Genomic DNA, 15,000 nt, shown 5'->3' on the forward strand with positions numbered 1-15,000 from the left:
CTCCTCCCCCCCAAATCCCACTCTCCCCCCCAACCCCTCCTCCCCCCAAATTCCATTCTCCCCCCAACCCGTCCCCCCCAACCCCTCCTCCCCCAAATCCCACTCTCCCCCCAAATCCCACTCTCCCCCCCAATCCCACTCTCCCCCCCAATCCCACTCCCCCCAATCCCACTCTCCCCCCAATCCCACTCTCCCCCCCAATCCCACTCTCCCCCCAATCCCACTCTCCCCCCAAATCCCACTCTCACCCCCAATCCCACTCTCACCCCCAATCCCACTCTCACCCCCAATCCCCCCACTCTCACCCCCAATCCCACTCCCCCCAATCCCACTCTCCCCCCCCAATCCCACTCTCCCCCCCCAATCCCACTCTCCCCCCCCAATCCCCCCTCCCCCCCAATCCCACTCTCCCCCCCCAATCCTCCCTCTCCTCAATCCCCCAACAATGTGAGATTGAGGGGGTGTGGAGTGTGGGGTGGGGGCAGTGGGGGCAGTAAGGGTAATGGGTGCCACTGGGAGCATTCCAAGAGCATGGTGTTTCGGCACAACGACTCACACACAGTGTGACATCAGCACCATTCCTGTTCCTCCTGCCCCTCACCTGCTCTCCCTACCTGGCCGCCCTCACCTGGTGCCCCACATCATCACCATCATAGGCAGTCCCTCGGAATCGAGGAAGACGTGCTTCCACTCTAACAATGAGTCCTGAGGTGACTGAACAGTCCAATACGGGAACCACAGTCCCTGTCACAGGTGGGACAGATAGACGTTGAGGGAAGGGGAGGGTGGGACAGGTAGACGTTGAGGGAAGGGGAGGGTGGGACAGGTAGACGTTGAGGGAAGGGGAGGGTGGGACAGATAGACGTTGAGGGAAGGGGAGGGTGGGACAGATAGACGTTGAGGGAAGGGGAGGGTGGGACAGATAGACGTTGAGGGAAGGGGAGGGTGGGACAGGTAGACGTTGAGGGAAGGGGAGGGTGGGACAGGTAGACGTTGAGGGAAGGGGAGGGTGGGACAGATAGACGTTGAGGGAAGGGGAGGGTGGGACAGATAGACGTTGAGGGAAGGGGAGGGTGGGACAGGTAGACGTTGAGGGAAGGGGAGGGTGGGACAGATAGACGTTGAGGGAAGGGGAGGGTGGGACTGGTTTGCCGCACGCTCCTTCCGCTGCCTGCGCCTGGTTTCTGCACGCTCTCGGCGACGAGACTCGAGGTGCTCAGCGCCCCTCCCGGATGCACTCCCTCCACTTAGGGCGGACTGGTCTTTGGGCCAGGGACTCCCAGGTGTCGGTGGGGATGTTGCACTTTATATCAGGGAGGCTTTGAGGGTGGTCCCTTGTAACGTTCCCTCTGCCCACCTTTGGCTCGTTTGCTGTGAAGGAGTTCCGAGTAGAGCGCTTGCTTTGGGGAGTCTCGTGTCTGGGGGACATGCGGACAATGTGGCCCTGCCCAGCGGAGCTGGTCGAGTGTGGTCAGTGCTTCGATGCTGGGGATGTTGGGCCTGGTCGAGGACGCTAACGTTGGTGCGTCTGTCCTCCCAGGGGATTTGCAGGATCTTGCGGAGACATCGTTGGTGGTATTTCTCCAGCGACTTGAGGTGTCTACTGTAGATGGTATGGGGTGCCCTTTGACCATGGGGATTTGGTAATCAGGAAAGAATGACCCTGAAATGATGCAGTCACTTACCATGAAGCTGGGCTGGTGATCAGGGTAGAGAGGGGTGGGATCGCTGCACGGAGCTGGGTATCCATACGCCTGGCACAGACTTGTAGTGTTGAAGGGACTGACGGGGTCACCAGGTGTGAATTCATTCGGCAGCCCGTAGCGACATGATTCTGGAGATATGATGGACTGAGAAACATCCGTGTGCCAAGATGGGTACGAAGATTGGAATATGGGACCAGCACCTGCCCCAGAATCCGAAAAATTAAACTCATCTGTAATAGGAAAAAAGGGGATTAGATTAATATTCATAGAGTGGGCACAGAGTTACAGGCTGAAATCTAATCGAGGGGTTCGGGGGGTTTATATATAGAATAACAGATACCCGGGAGTGAGTTACAGGCTGGAATCTAACCGAGGGGTTCGGGAGGGGTGGTTAGATATAGAATAACAGATACCCGGGAGTGTGTTACAGGCTGGAATCTCATCGAGGGGTTTGGGAGGTTTATATATAGAATAACAGATACCCCGGGAGTGAGTTACAGGCTGGAATCTAATCGAGGGGTTCAGGGGGTTAATATATAGAATAACAGATACCCCGGAGTGAGTTACAGACTGGAATCTAATCGATGGGTTCGGGGGTTAATATATAGAATAACAGATACCCGGGAGTGAATTACAGGCTGGAATCCAATCGAGGGGTTCGGGGGTGTTTATATATAGAATAACAGATACCCAGGAGTGAGTTACAGGCTGGAATCCAATCGAGGGGTTCGGGGGTTAATATATAGAATAACAGATACCCGGGAGTGAGTTACAGGCTGGAATCCAATCGAGGGGTTCGGGGGTGTTTATATATAGAATAACTGATACCCGGGAGTGAGTTACAGACTGGAATCTAATCGAGGGGTTCGGGGGATTAATATATAGAATAACAGATAGCCGGGAGTGAGTTACGATGGATTCGGTGAGGACTGGTGAGGTGTAACACTTACCTGTGTGGTGGGGAGGAACTTTTGGAGATTCCTGGAAAGAAAAAAATAAATGAATGTATTGAAAAGATTCTCGGATGTACGCAGGGATTGACAACCCCACTGTACACAATCCCCATGGAACCAAACCCCTTCCCATTCACTCGTACGGTACACAATCCCAATGGACTCAAAACCCTTCATTTTTACTCCCACTGTACACAATCCCAATGGAACCAAATCCCTTCCCATTCACTCACACTGTACACAATCCCAATGGACCCAAACCCCTTCCCATTCACTCCCACTGTACACAATCCCAATGGACCCAAACCCTTTCCCATTCACTCCCACTGTACACAATCCCAATGGACCCAAATCCCTTCCCATTCACTCCCACTGTACACAATCCCAATGGACCCAAAACCCTTCCCATTCATCCCCACTGTACACAATCCCAATGGACCCAAATCCCTTCCCATTCACTCCCACTGTACACAATCCCAATGGACCCAAATCCCTTCCCATTCACTCACACTGTACACAATCCCAATATACCCAAACCCCTTCCCATTCACTCCAACTGTGCACAATCCCAATGGACCCAAAACCCTTCCCATTTATCCCCACTGTACACAATTCCAATGTACCTAAACCCCTTCCCTTTCACTCCCACTGTACACAGTCCCAATGGACCCAAACCCCTTCCCATTCACTCCCACTGTACACAATCCCAATGGACCCAAACCCCTTCCCATTCACTCCCACTGTACACAATCCCAATGGATCCAAACCCCTTCCCATTCATTCCCACTGTATACAATCCCAATGGACCCAAAACCAGTCCCAACCATTCCCACTGCACACAATCCCAATGGACCCAAACCTATTCCCATTCACTCCCACTGTACACAATCCCAATGGACCCAAACCCTTTCCCATTCACTCCCACTGTACATAATCCCAATTGACCCAAACCCCTTCCCATCCACTCCCACTGTACACAATCCCAATGGACCCAAACCCCTTCCCATTCACTCCCCCTGGACACAATCCCAATTGACCCAAACCCCTTCCCATTCACTCCCCCTGGACACAATCCCAATTGACCCAAACCCCTTCCCATTCACTCCCACTGTACACAAACCCAATTGACCCAAACCCCTTCCCATTCACTCCCCCTGGACACAAACCCAATGGACCCAAACCCCTTCCCATTCACTCACACTGTACACAAACCCAATGGACCCAAACCCCTTCCCATTCACTCCCACTGTACACAATCCCAATGGACCCAAACCCCTTCCCATTCACTCCCCCTGGACACAAACCCAATGGACCTAAACCCCTTCCCATTCACTCACACTGTACACAAACCCAATGGACCCAAACCCCTTCCCATTCACTCCCACTGTACACAATCCCAATGGACCCAATCCCCTTCCCATTCACTCCCACTGTACACAATCCCAATGGATCCAAACCCCTTCCCATTCACCCCCACTGTACACAATCCCAATGGATCCAAACCCCTTCCCATTCACTACCCCTGGACACAAACCCAATGGACCCAAACCCCTTCCCATTCACTCCCACTGTACACAATCCCAATGGACCCAAACCCCTTCCCATTCACTCCCCCTGGACACAAACCCAATGGACCCAAACCCCTTCCCATTCACTCACACTGTACACAAACCCAATGGACCCAAACCCCTTCCGATTCACTCCCCCTGGACACAATCCCAATGGACCCAAACCCCTTCCCATTCACTCACACTGTACACAAACCAAATGGACCCAAACCCCTTCCCATTCACTCACACTGTACACAAACCCAATGGACCCAAACCCCTTCCCATTCACTCACACTGTACACAAACCCAATGGACCCAAACCCCTTCCCATTCACTCCCCCTGGACACAATCCCAATGGAGCCAATCCATTGACCGTATCCATGACGGCTCTCACCACCATGCTTGTGCTCGCTCCACATCTCCGCTTCTCCTCGAGCAGCTCCCTGACGGTGCGGAGAACGTTTTGTTGATGTGACTTCTCTTTTGGAGCTGTGACAGTAGACGGTATATGAAAAAGCAACAGAAAAACAATGAAGTATTCAACCGTTGCCCTATCCCGATCCTGAACCCTGACCCAAAACATTTTCCCATTCCCGAAACCTTACCCTGACCCTAAACCTAATCTGTTAACCCTAATCCTAACACATAACCTAATCCCTGACCCTAACCCTAACTCTGAACCTTATCCCAACCCTAACCCTAACCCGAACCCAATTTATTATCCTATCCCTAAACTTTACCCTAAACCTCACCCTAACCCTTACGCTAACCCTATCCCTATCCCTGAACCTAACCCTATCCCTAACCCTAACCCTAACCCAATTTATTATCCTATCCCTAAACCTAACCCTATCCCTATCCCTGAACCTAACCCTATCCCTAACCCTAACCCTAACCCTAACCCTAACCCAATTTATTATCCTATCCCTAAACCTTACCCTAACCCTAACCCTAACCCTTACACTAACCCTATTCCTATCCCTGAACCTAACCCTATCCCTAAACCTTACCCTAACCTTAACCCTAACACTTATCCTAACCTAAATCATATTCCTAAACCTTACCTAACCCTAAAACTTACCCTAACACTATCCCGAAGTTACCCTTACCCTAAAACTTACCCGAACCCTATCCGTAACCCTGACCCTAAACATTTCCCGATCCATAAACCTTCTTCGCGAACCCTAATCTGAAAACCTAACTTAACTGCGAATCCTCACCGTAACCCGAACCCTAAACCTTACCCTAACCCTAACCTTACCCTAACCCGAACTCTAACCCTAACCTTACCCGAACCCAAACCCAAACACTGAACCTTACCCTAACCCTAAACCTGATCCTAACCCTATCCCTAAAGGTGACCCTAACACTGAACCTAACCTGAACCGTATTCCGAAACCTTACCTAACCCTAAAACTTATCCGAACCCAAAAACTTACCCGAACCCTAACCCTAAACCTGACCCGAAACATTTCCCTATCCATAAACCTTACTCGCAAACCCTAACCTGAAAACCTAACTTAACTGTGAATCCTCACCGTAACCCCAACCCTAAACCTTACCCGAACCCTGACCCTGACCTTGACCCTAAACCTTACCCGAACCCTAAACCTGACACTAACCCTAACCCTGACCCTAAACCTTACCCTAACCCTTACCCTGACGCTGACCCTAACCCTTACCGTAACCCTAACCCTAAACCCTAATCCTAACCCTAAACCTAACCCGAACCCTGACTCTGACCCTAAAACTTACCCTAACCCCAACCCTTACCCTAACTCTAACCTTTACCCTAAACCTTACTCTAAACCTTACCCTAACCCTAACCCTAATCCTAAGCTGAACCCTAACACTAACCCGAAACCTTACCCGAACACGAACCCTAAACCTTACCCTAACCCAAACCCTGACTCTGACCCGAACCCTAACCTTAACCCCAACCCGAACCCTGACTCTGACCCTAAACCTCACCCAAAACCTAACCCTAAACCTTACCCTAACCCGAACACTGACTCTGACCCAAACTCTTACCTTAACTCTAACCCCAACCCAAACTCTGATTCTGACCCTAAAACTTACCTGAACCCCAACCCTGACCCTAACTCTAACCTTTACCCGAAACCTTGCACTAAACCTTACCCTAACCCTAACCCTAATCCTAAGCCTAACCCTAACCCGAAACTTTACCCGAACCCGAACCCTGACCCTAAACCTTACCGTAACACTAACACTAACACTAACACTAACACTAAACCTTACCCTAAACCTAACCCTGACCCTAACCCTAACCGTAACCTTAACCCTAACCCTGACACGAACCCTTACACTAAGCCTAAACCTTACCCTAACCCTATCCCTAAACCTTACCCTAACCGGCACCCTGACTCTGACCCTAAACCTTACCCGAACTCGAACACTAAACCTGACCCTAAACCTAACCCTGACCCCAACCCGAACCCTAACCTTAACCCTAACCCTAACCCTAACCCTAACCCTTACACTAACCCTAACCCTAACCCGAACCCTAACCCTAACCCTGATCCTAACCCTTGCCCTAACCCTAATCCTAACCCTAACCCTAACCCTAACCCTAACCCTAACCCTGATCCTAACCCTTGCCCTAACCCTAATCCTAACCCTAAACCTAACCCTAACCCTTACCCTAACCCTTACCCTAACCCTAAACTTAACCTGCTAAAATTTACCCTAACCCCAAGCCAATCCTTTAACCCTTACCCTAAACCTAACCCTAAAACCGAACCTAACCCCGAAGCCTCACCCTAACTTAACCCTTATCCTAAACCTTACCCTAACCCTAATCCGTTAACCTGACCGTAACCCTAACATAAGAACATAAGAAATAGGAGCAGGAGTTGGCCATTCGGCCCCTCGAGCCTGCTCCGCCATTTAATACGATCATGGCTGATCCGATCATGGACTCAGCTCCACTTCCCTGCCCGCCCCCTTATTCCCTTATCGGTTAAGAAACTGTCTATCTCTGTCTTAAATATATTCAATGTCCCAGCCTCCACAGCTCTCTGGGGCAGCGAATTCCACAGATTTACAACCCTCTGAGAGAAGAAATTCCTCCTCATCTCAGTTTTAAATGGGCGGCCCCTTATTCTAAGATCATGCCCCCTAGTTCTAGTCTCCCCCATCAGTGGGAACATCCTCTCTGCATCCACCTTGTCGAGCCCCCTCATAATCTGATACGTTTCCATAAGATCACCTCTCATTCTTCTGAATTCCAATGTGTAGAGGCCCAACCTCCTCAACCTTTCCTCATAAGTCAACCCCCTCATCCCCGGAATCAACCAAGTGAACCTTCTCTGAACTGCCTCCAAAGCAAGTATATCCTTTCGTAAATACGGAAACCAAAACTGCACGCAGTACTCCAGGTGTGGCCTCACCAATACCCTGTATAACTGGAGCAAGACTTTCCAGCTTTTATACTCCATCCCCTTTGCAATAAAGGCCAAGATACCATTGGCCTTCCTGATCACTTGCTGTACCTGCATACCGAATATATTGAGAGACTGTGCCTCCACAGCCCTCTGGGGCAGAGAATTCCACAGATTCACCTCCCCTCTGAGTGAAGAAATTCCTCCTCATCTCAGTCCTAAATGGCCGACCCCTTATCCTGAGACTGTGTGACCCCTGGTTCTAGACTCCCCAGCCCGGGGGGAAACACCCTCCCTGTATCTACCCTGTCAAGCCCTGTCAGAATGTTGTGTGTTTCAATGAGATCACCTCTCATTCTTCTAAACTCCAGAGAGTATAGGTCCCTTCAACACAATCTCTCATCGTAGGACAGTCCAAACATCCCCGGGATCAGTCTGTTGAACCTTCGTTGTACCACCTCCAAGGTAAGTATATCCTTCCTCAGATAAGGAGACCAGGACTGTGCACAGTACTCCAGGTGTGGCCTCACCAAGGCCCCGTACAATTGTTGCAAGACTTCCTCACTCTTATACTCCAACCTCCCTTGCAATAAAGGACAAAATGCCATTTGCCTCCCTTATTGCCTGCTGTACCTACACGCTCGCTTTGTGTGTCTCTTGCTCAAGGACCTCCAAATCTCTCTGAACACCATTCAAACGTTTCTCACCTTTTAAAAAATATTATTTTTTCTATTTTTCCGACCAAAGTGACCAACCTCACATTTCGCACCTAATACTCCATCTGTCACCTCACCTCGTGTATCCACCCTCCACTTCCCTCAACGACTATCTGTCCCACCAGTGACCAGGACTGTGGCTCTCGTATTGGACTGTTCAGTAACCTGAGGACTCATTGTTAGAGTGGAAGCAAGTCTTCCTCGATTCCGAGGGACTGCCTACGATGATGGTGAGTCTATCTATATCCCTTTGCAGAAGCTTTGTGTTCTCCTCACAGCTTACTGTCCCACCGAGCTTTATATCATCAGCAAACTTGGATACATTACACTCGGTCCCTTCATCGAGGTCATTAATATAGATTGTAAATAGCTGATGCCCCAGCACTGATCCTTGCGGCACTCCACTAGCTACCGTTTGACAACCTTAAAAATACCCGTTTATTCCTACTCTCTGTTTTCTGTCCATCAACCAATCCTCAATCCATGCTAATACATTACCCCCAACCCCATGAGCCCTTAACTTGTGTAATAACCTTTTATGTGGCACCTTATCGAATGCCTTTTGGAAATCCAAATATACTCCATCCACTGGTTCCCCTTCATCTACCCTGCTCGTTACATCCTCAAACTAATAAATTTGTCAAAAGCAATTTCCCTTTCATATAACCAAGTTGACCCTGCCTAATCATGTTACGATTATGAACCACTTCCTCGACAATGGATTCCAGCATTTCCCCGACGACTGATGTCAGGCTAACTGGCCTGTAGTTCCCCGTTTTCTCTCTCCCTCCTGTCTTGAACAGCGGCGTTACATTTACAACCTTCCAATCCGCTGGGACCATTCTTGAGTCTCGAGAACTTGGTCAGATCAAAATCACCCATCCACTCTCTCTGCAGGCACCCCTTGTAGACCCCTAGGAGGTAGGCCGTCGGGTCCAGGAGATTTTATTAGTCCCATTAGTTTCTCGAGTACTTTTTCTCTCCTTATATTGATTATATTAAGCTTCTCACCCTCATTAGACCCAAGGTTCCCCAACATTTTAGGTATTACTCTTGCATCTCCGACTGTGAAAACATACAAAATATTTATTTAACGTATCTGCCATTTCCATATTCCTCCATAATAATTTCTCCTGCCTTAGTCTCTAAGGGACTAATGTTTATTTTTGCTTCTCTCTTCCTTTTTACATACTTGTAGAAGCTCTCACAATCTATTTTTATATTTGTTGCTAGTTTTGTCTCATAGGCTATTTTTCCCTTTTTATCTCGAACCCAACCCTTAACCCAAAGTGACCACGATCACTAAACCCTAGTCCATCACCGAATTCCCAATGCCAACCCTAACACTAACCCCAACCCTTAAAAATAACCCGAACCCTAAAATTAACCCTAACACTATCGACAACACCTAAAACTAAACTAAAACCAATGCTGCACCCTTAATATAACTTTAACCCGAACACTAACACCAACCCCTAAAACCAAAACTAAAGTTAAAACTGACCCCAACCCTAAATATAACCATAACCCTTACATTAATCCCAACCCCTAAAACTAACATTAACTTTAAAACTAACTCTAACCCAACCCCAAACCCTAACTATAACCTTAACCCTAACACTAACCCTTACCTTAACATTAATCCCAATACTAATGCCTAATCCCTAACCCTAACTCTAACACACACCCTAACATTAACTGTAACCCCTAACTCTAACACACACCCTAACATTAACTGTAACCCCGAACAATAAAATACACCCTAACATTAACTGTAACCCCTAACTCTAACACACACCCTAACATTAACTGTAACCCCTAACTCTAACACACACCCTAACATTAACTGTAATCCCTAACTCTAACACACACCCTAACATTAACTGTAACCCCTAACTCTAACACACACCCTAACATTAACTGTAACCCCTAATTCTAACACACACCTTAACATTAACTGTAACCCCTAACTCTAACACACACCCTAACATTAACTGTAATCCATAACTCTAACACACACCCTAACATTAGGTGAGACCCGTAACTCTAACACACATCCTAACATTAACTGTAACCCCTAACTCTAACACACACCCCAACATTAACTGAAACCCCTAACTCTAACACACACCCCAACATTAACTGACACCCCTAACTCTAACACACACCCTAACATTAACTGTAACCCCTAACTCTAACACAAACCCTAACATTAGGTGAGACCCCTAACTCTAACACACACCCTAACATTAACTGTAATCCATAACTCTAACACAGACCCTAACATTAACTGTAACCCCTAACTCTAACACACACCCTAACATTAACTGTAATCCCTAACTCTAACACAAACCCTAACATTAGGTGAGACCCCTAACTCTAACACAAACCCTAACATTAACTGTAACCCCTAACTCTAACACACACCCTAACATTAACTGTAATCCCTAACTCGAACACATACCCTAACATTAGGTGAGACCCCTAACTCTAACACACACCCTAACATTAGGTGAGACCCCTAACTCTAATACACACCCTAACATTAACTGTAACCCCTAACTCTAACACACACCCTAACATTAACTGTAATCCCTAACTCTAACACACACCCTAATATTAACTGTAATCCCTAACTCTAACACACACCCTAACATTAACTGTAACCCCTAACTCTAACACACACCCTAACATTAACTGTAATCCCTAACTCTAACACACACCCAAACATTAACTGTAATCCCTAACTCTAACACACACCCTAACATTAACTGTAATCCCTAACTCTAACACACACCCTAACATTAACTGTAATCCCTAACTCTAACACACACCCTAACATTAACTGTAATCCCTAACTCTAACACACACCCAAACATTAACTGTAATCCCTAACACTAACACACACCCTAACATTAGGTGAGACCCCTAACTCTAACACACACCCTAACATTAGGTGGGACCCCTAACTCTAACACACACCCTAATATTAACTGTAACCCCTAACTCTAACACACACCCTAACATTAACTGTAATCCCTAACTCTAACACACACCCTAACATTAACTGTAACCCCGAACAATAAAATACACCCTAACATTAACTGTAACCCCTAACTCTAACACACACCCCAACATTAACTGTAACCCCTAACTCTAACACACACCCTAACATTAACTGTAACCCCTAACTCTAACACACACCCTAACATTAACTGTAACCCCTAACTCTAACACACACCCTAACATTAACTGTAACCCCTAACTCTAACACACACCCTAACATTAGGTGAGACCCCTCACCCTAACCCAATCTCCAGGCACCATCACTTGCCGGGGATTCAGTCTGTTGGGCCAGGCAATGGGGAGGTATTGCAGAGTTAATGGTGTGAGGCTGCGTTTATTCTATATCTGGCTGTCTGTGGATCAGGAGGCTGGGCAAAGATTGCAGCAAGAAACGTGCTGCATTCTGCTGACAGGTCACAGCCCGAGTGAGTTTCCTTTTCCTGTTTCCTTTACGAAAGACGGAATAATTCGAGGGGAAGGAGCCGCCTCGTGTGATCTTTGCGGCCATGTACCTGCGCTGACATCACAGAAGCCGTGGGCCCCCCTGACTGATTCTCCTGCCCATATCTGCCCGGCATCTAGAGTGCTCCCACTTCATTTAGAAAGCAACCAAATCCCCTTCGATACTCTTAAAGGGACAGCTTCCTCTTTTGGTACTCTTAAAGGGACAGCTTCCCCTTTTGAGTCACCTCTTCCTCTCCCTGCTCGCTCAATGTGTGCTTGAATCATCACTGACTCAACTCATTAGTTCCTGGAACCCTGACCTCCTCACTCTGTGCTCAGTGATCAGGAGCTGATTCACCCTCCACCCTCCGGAAAGGAAAGGTCTCCCTTCCCACAGCACCTTCTTTCACCACCTCATGTCCTCCCAAAGCGCCTCACAGCCAACAAAGTACTTTTTTTGCGGTCACTGTTGTAAGGTAGGAAAGAGCACAGCAAGCTCGCACAAACAGCAACGTGATCACGACCAGGTAATTTGCTTTAGTGATGTTGGTTGAGGAATCAATATTGGCGCGGTCAGAGGGTCGGTACTGAGGGAGCACCGTACTGTGCTGTCGGAGGGGCGGTACTGAGGGAGTGCCGCACTGTTGGAGGGGCAGTACTGAGGGAGTGCCGCACTGTCGGAGGGGCAGTACTGAGGGAGCGCCGCACTGTTGGAGGGCGGTACTGAGGGAGTGCCGCACTGTCGGAGGGGCAGTACTGAGGGAGCGCCGCACTGTCGGAGGGGCAGTACTGAGGGAGTGCCGCACTGTCGGAGGGGCAGTACTGAGGGAGCGCCACACTGTCGGAGGGGCAGTATTGAGGGAGCACCGCACTGTCGGAGGGGCAGTACTGAGGGAGTGCCGCACTGTCGGAGGGGCAGTACTGAGGGAGTGACTGTCGGAGAGGCAGTACTGAGGGAGCGCCGCACTGTCGGAGGGGCAGTACTGAGGGAGCACCGCACTGTCGGAGGGGCAGTACTGAGGGAGCCCCGCACTGTCGGAGGGGCAGTACTGAGGGAGTGCCGCACTGTCGGAGGGGCAGTACTGAGGGAGTGCCGCACTGTCGGAGGGGCAGTACTGAGGGAGCACCGCACTGTCGGAGGGGCAGTACTGAGGGAGCGCCACACTGTCGGAGGGGCAGTACTGAGGGAGTGCCGCACTGTCGGAGGGGCAGTACTGAGGGAGCACCGCACTGTCGGAGGGGCAGTACTGAGGGAGCGCCACACTGTCGGAGGGGCAGTATTGAGGGAGCACCGCACTGTCGGAGGGGCAGTACTGAGGGAGTGCCGCACTGTCGGAGGTGCCGTCTTTCGGATTGAGACATTAAACCGAGGCCCTGTCTGCTCTCAGTTGGATGTAAAAGATCCCATGGTATTATTTGGAAGAAGAGCAGGGGGAGTTCTCCCCGGTGTCTGGGGCCAATATTTATCCCTCAACCAACATCACTGACACAGATGATCTGAGTTATTATCACAGGGCTGTGTGTGGGATCTTGCTGTGCGCAACATGCTGCCGTGTTTCCCAACTTACACAGGTGACCACAATTCAAACCAAATGTTTGAATGTGTGTGTGGCACTTTGGGATTTGTTGAGTTGGGGAGGGGGAGTCCTTCCCTCTCTGGGACTGCTCCCCTGCCCTCCGTAATATCACCGGGCTCAGCCCAGGGCGGGGTTCTCTGCTCGAACCCAGTGTTGCAGTTCCCCAGTGACGTCGGCCGTTGTGATTGGTGCTCGCTGGACTGAGCCGCGAGTGACGCACCAAGTGGAATCCCCGGCCTGGGGATTCCCAGTGAGGCCGACACAGTGACTGACCCGGGCTGGGCTTGGGGTTCCCTGTAACTCATACAATCAGAGACTGTAACTCAATGAGCTCATATTTCAGAGGGAGAGGGGGAGAGGGACAGAGATAGAGACAGAGAGATAGAGACAGAGCGATAGAGAGAGAGATAGATAGAGAGAGACACAGACAGAGAGTGAGAGAGAGAGAGAGAGAGAGAGTGAGAGAGACAGAGAGATAGATAGAAAGAGAGACAGACAGAGAGTGAGAGAGAGAGGGTGAGAGAGTGACAGAGACAGACAGACAGACAGAGAGTGAGAGAGAGAGAGAGACAGACAGACAGAGAGAGAGAGACAGGGAGAGAGAGAGAGAGAGAGACAGGGAGAGAGAGAGAGAGAGAGACAGACAGACAGAGAGAGAGTGAGACAGAGAGAGAGATAGAGACACAGAGAGAGAGACAGAAAGACAGAGATAGGGAGAGGGAGATTGAGGGAGGGAGAGTGAGGGAAGAGAGAAAGACAGACAGGGAGATTGAGGGAGGGGAAGATTGAGGGAGAGGGAGATTGATGGAGCGAGGGAGAGAGGGAGGGTGAGAGAGTGAGAGACAGACAGAGACAGGGAGAGTGGGAGAGAGAGAGGGTGATTGAGAGAGGGAGGGAGGGAGAGAGAGAGAGAGAGAGGGCGAGAGCGTGAGAGACAGACAGTAACAGGGAGAGTGGGAGAGGGAGATTGAGGGAGGGTGAGAGAGTGAGAGAGGGACAGGGAGAGAGACAGATATGGACAGGGAAAGGGAGGGTGAGAGGGAAATTGAGGGAGGGAGATTGAAGGACAGGGAGATTGAGGGACAGGGAGAGAGGGAGAGGGAGATTGAGGGTGGGAGATTGAGGGACAGGGAGATTGAGGAAGGGGGAGAGAAAATATGAGGGTGAGAGAGTGAGAGAGGGACAGGTAGATTGAGGGAGAGGGACAGGGAGGGAGATTGAGGGACATGGAGAGAGATTGAGGGAGGAGGAGGGTGAGAGAGTGAGAGACGGACATGGAGATTGAGGGAGAGGGAGATTGAGGGACAGGGAGAGAGATTGAGGGAGGAGGAGGGTGAGAGAGGAACAGGGAGATTGAGATTGAGGGGCTACTGTGGTGCTGGAGGGTACCCCGGGCCCCTGTGAACCCCCCTCTCTCACTGCCCCGGACCCTGATGATCAGAAGCGGTACTCACATTTCTGCCAGTGCATGTCCGGGCACAGAGCCTGGGTCCCTCCGAGCTGTCACTGCCTCTCTCCGCTCCCGGATCTCTGTTTATGCTTGGACTGAGGACAGACCGAGCTTTCACTCTTTAAACAAACTCCTC

The 15,000-nt window shown here is 49.8% G+C and overlaps 1 protein-coding gene across 1 annotated transcript in view; it reads right to left on the bottom strand.

Moving 5' to 3' along the window:
• LOC139249323 (NF-kappa-B inhibitor zeta-like) overlaps positions 1-14,948 on the bottom strand; it is a 28,183-nt gene extending 13,235 nt beyond the window's left edge. The window contains exons 1-4 of the mRNA XM_070872302.1: positions 14,869-14,948; positions 4,605-4,699; positions 2,657-2,687; positions 1,686-1,936 (exon numbers count right to left, since the gene is read on the bottom strand). Coding sequence (XP_070728403.1) covers positions 1,686-1,936; positions 2,657-2,687; positions 4,605-4,699; positions 14,869-14,884 — 393 coding nt within the window. The 5' untranslated portion in view covers positions 14,885-14,948. The remainder of the gene's footprint in view (positions 1-1,685; positions 1,937-2,656; positions 2,688-4,604; positions 4,700-14,868) is intronic.
• Between the last annotated feature and the right edge of the window lie 52 nt (positions 14,949-15,000).

The sequence above is a fragment of the Pristiophorus japonicus genome, unplaced genomic scaffold (genome assembly GCF_044704955.1).
Source record: "Pristiophorus japonicus isolate sPriJap1 unplaced genomic scaffold, sPriJap1.hap1 HAP1_SCAFFOLD_304, whole genome shotgun sequence".
In the NCBI taxonomy this organism is placed as follows: Eukaryota; Metazoa; Chordata; class Chondrichthyes; family Pristiophoridae; genus Pristiophorus; species Pristiophorus japonicus.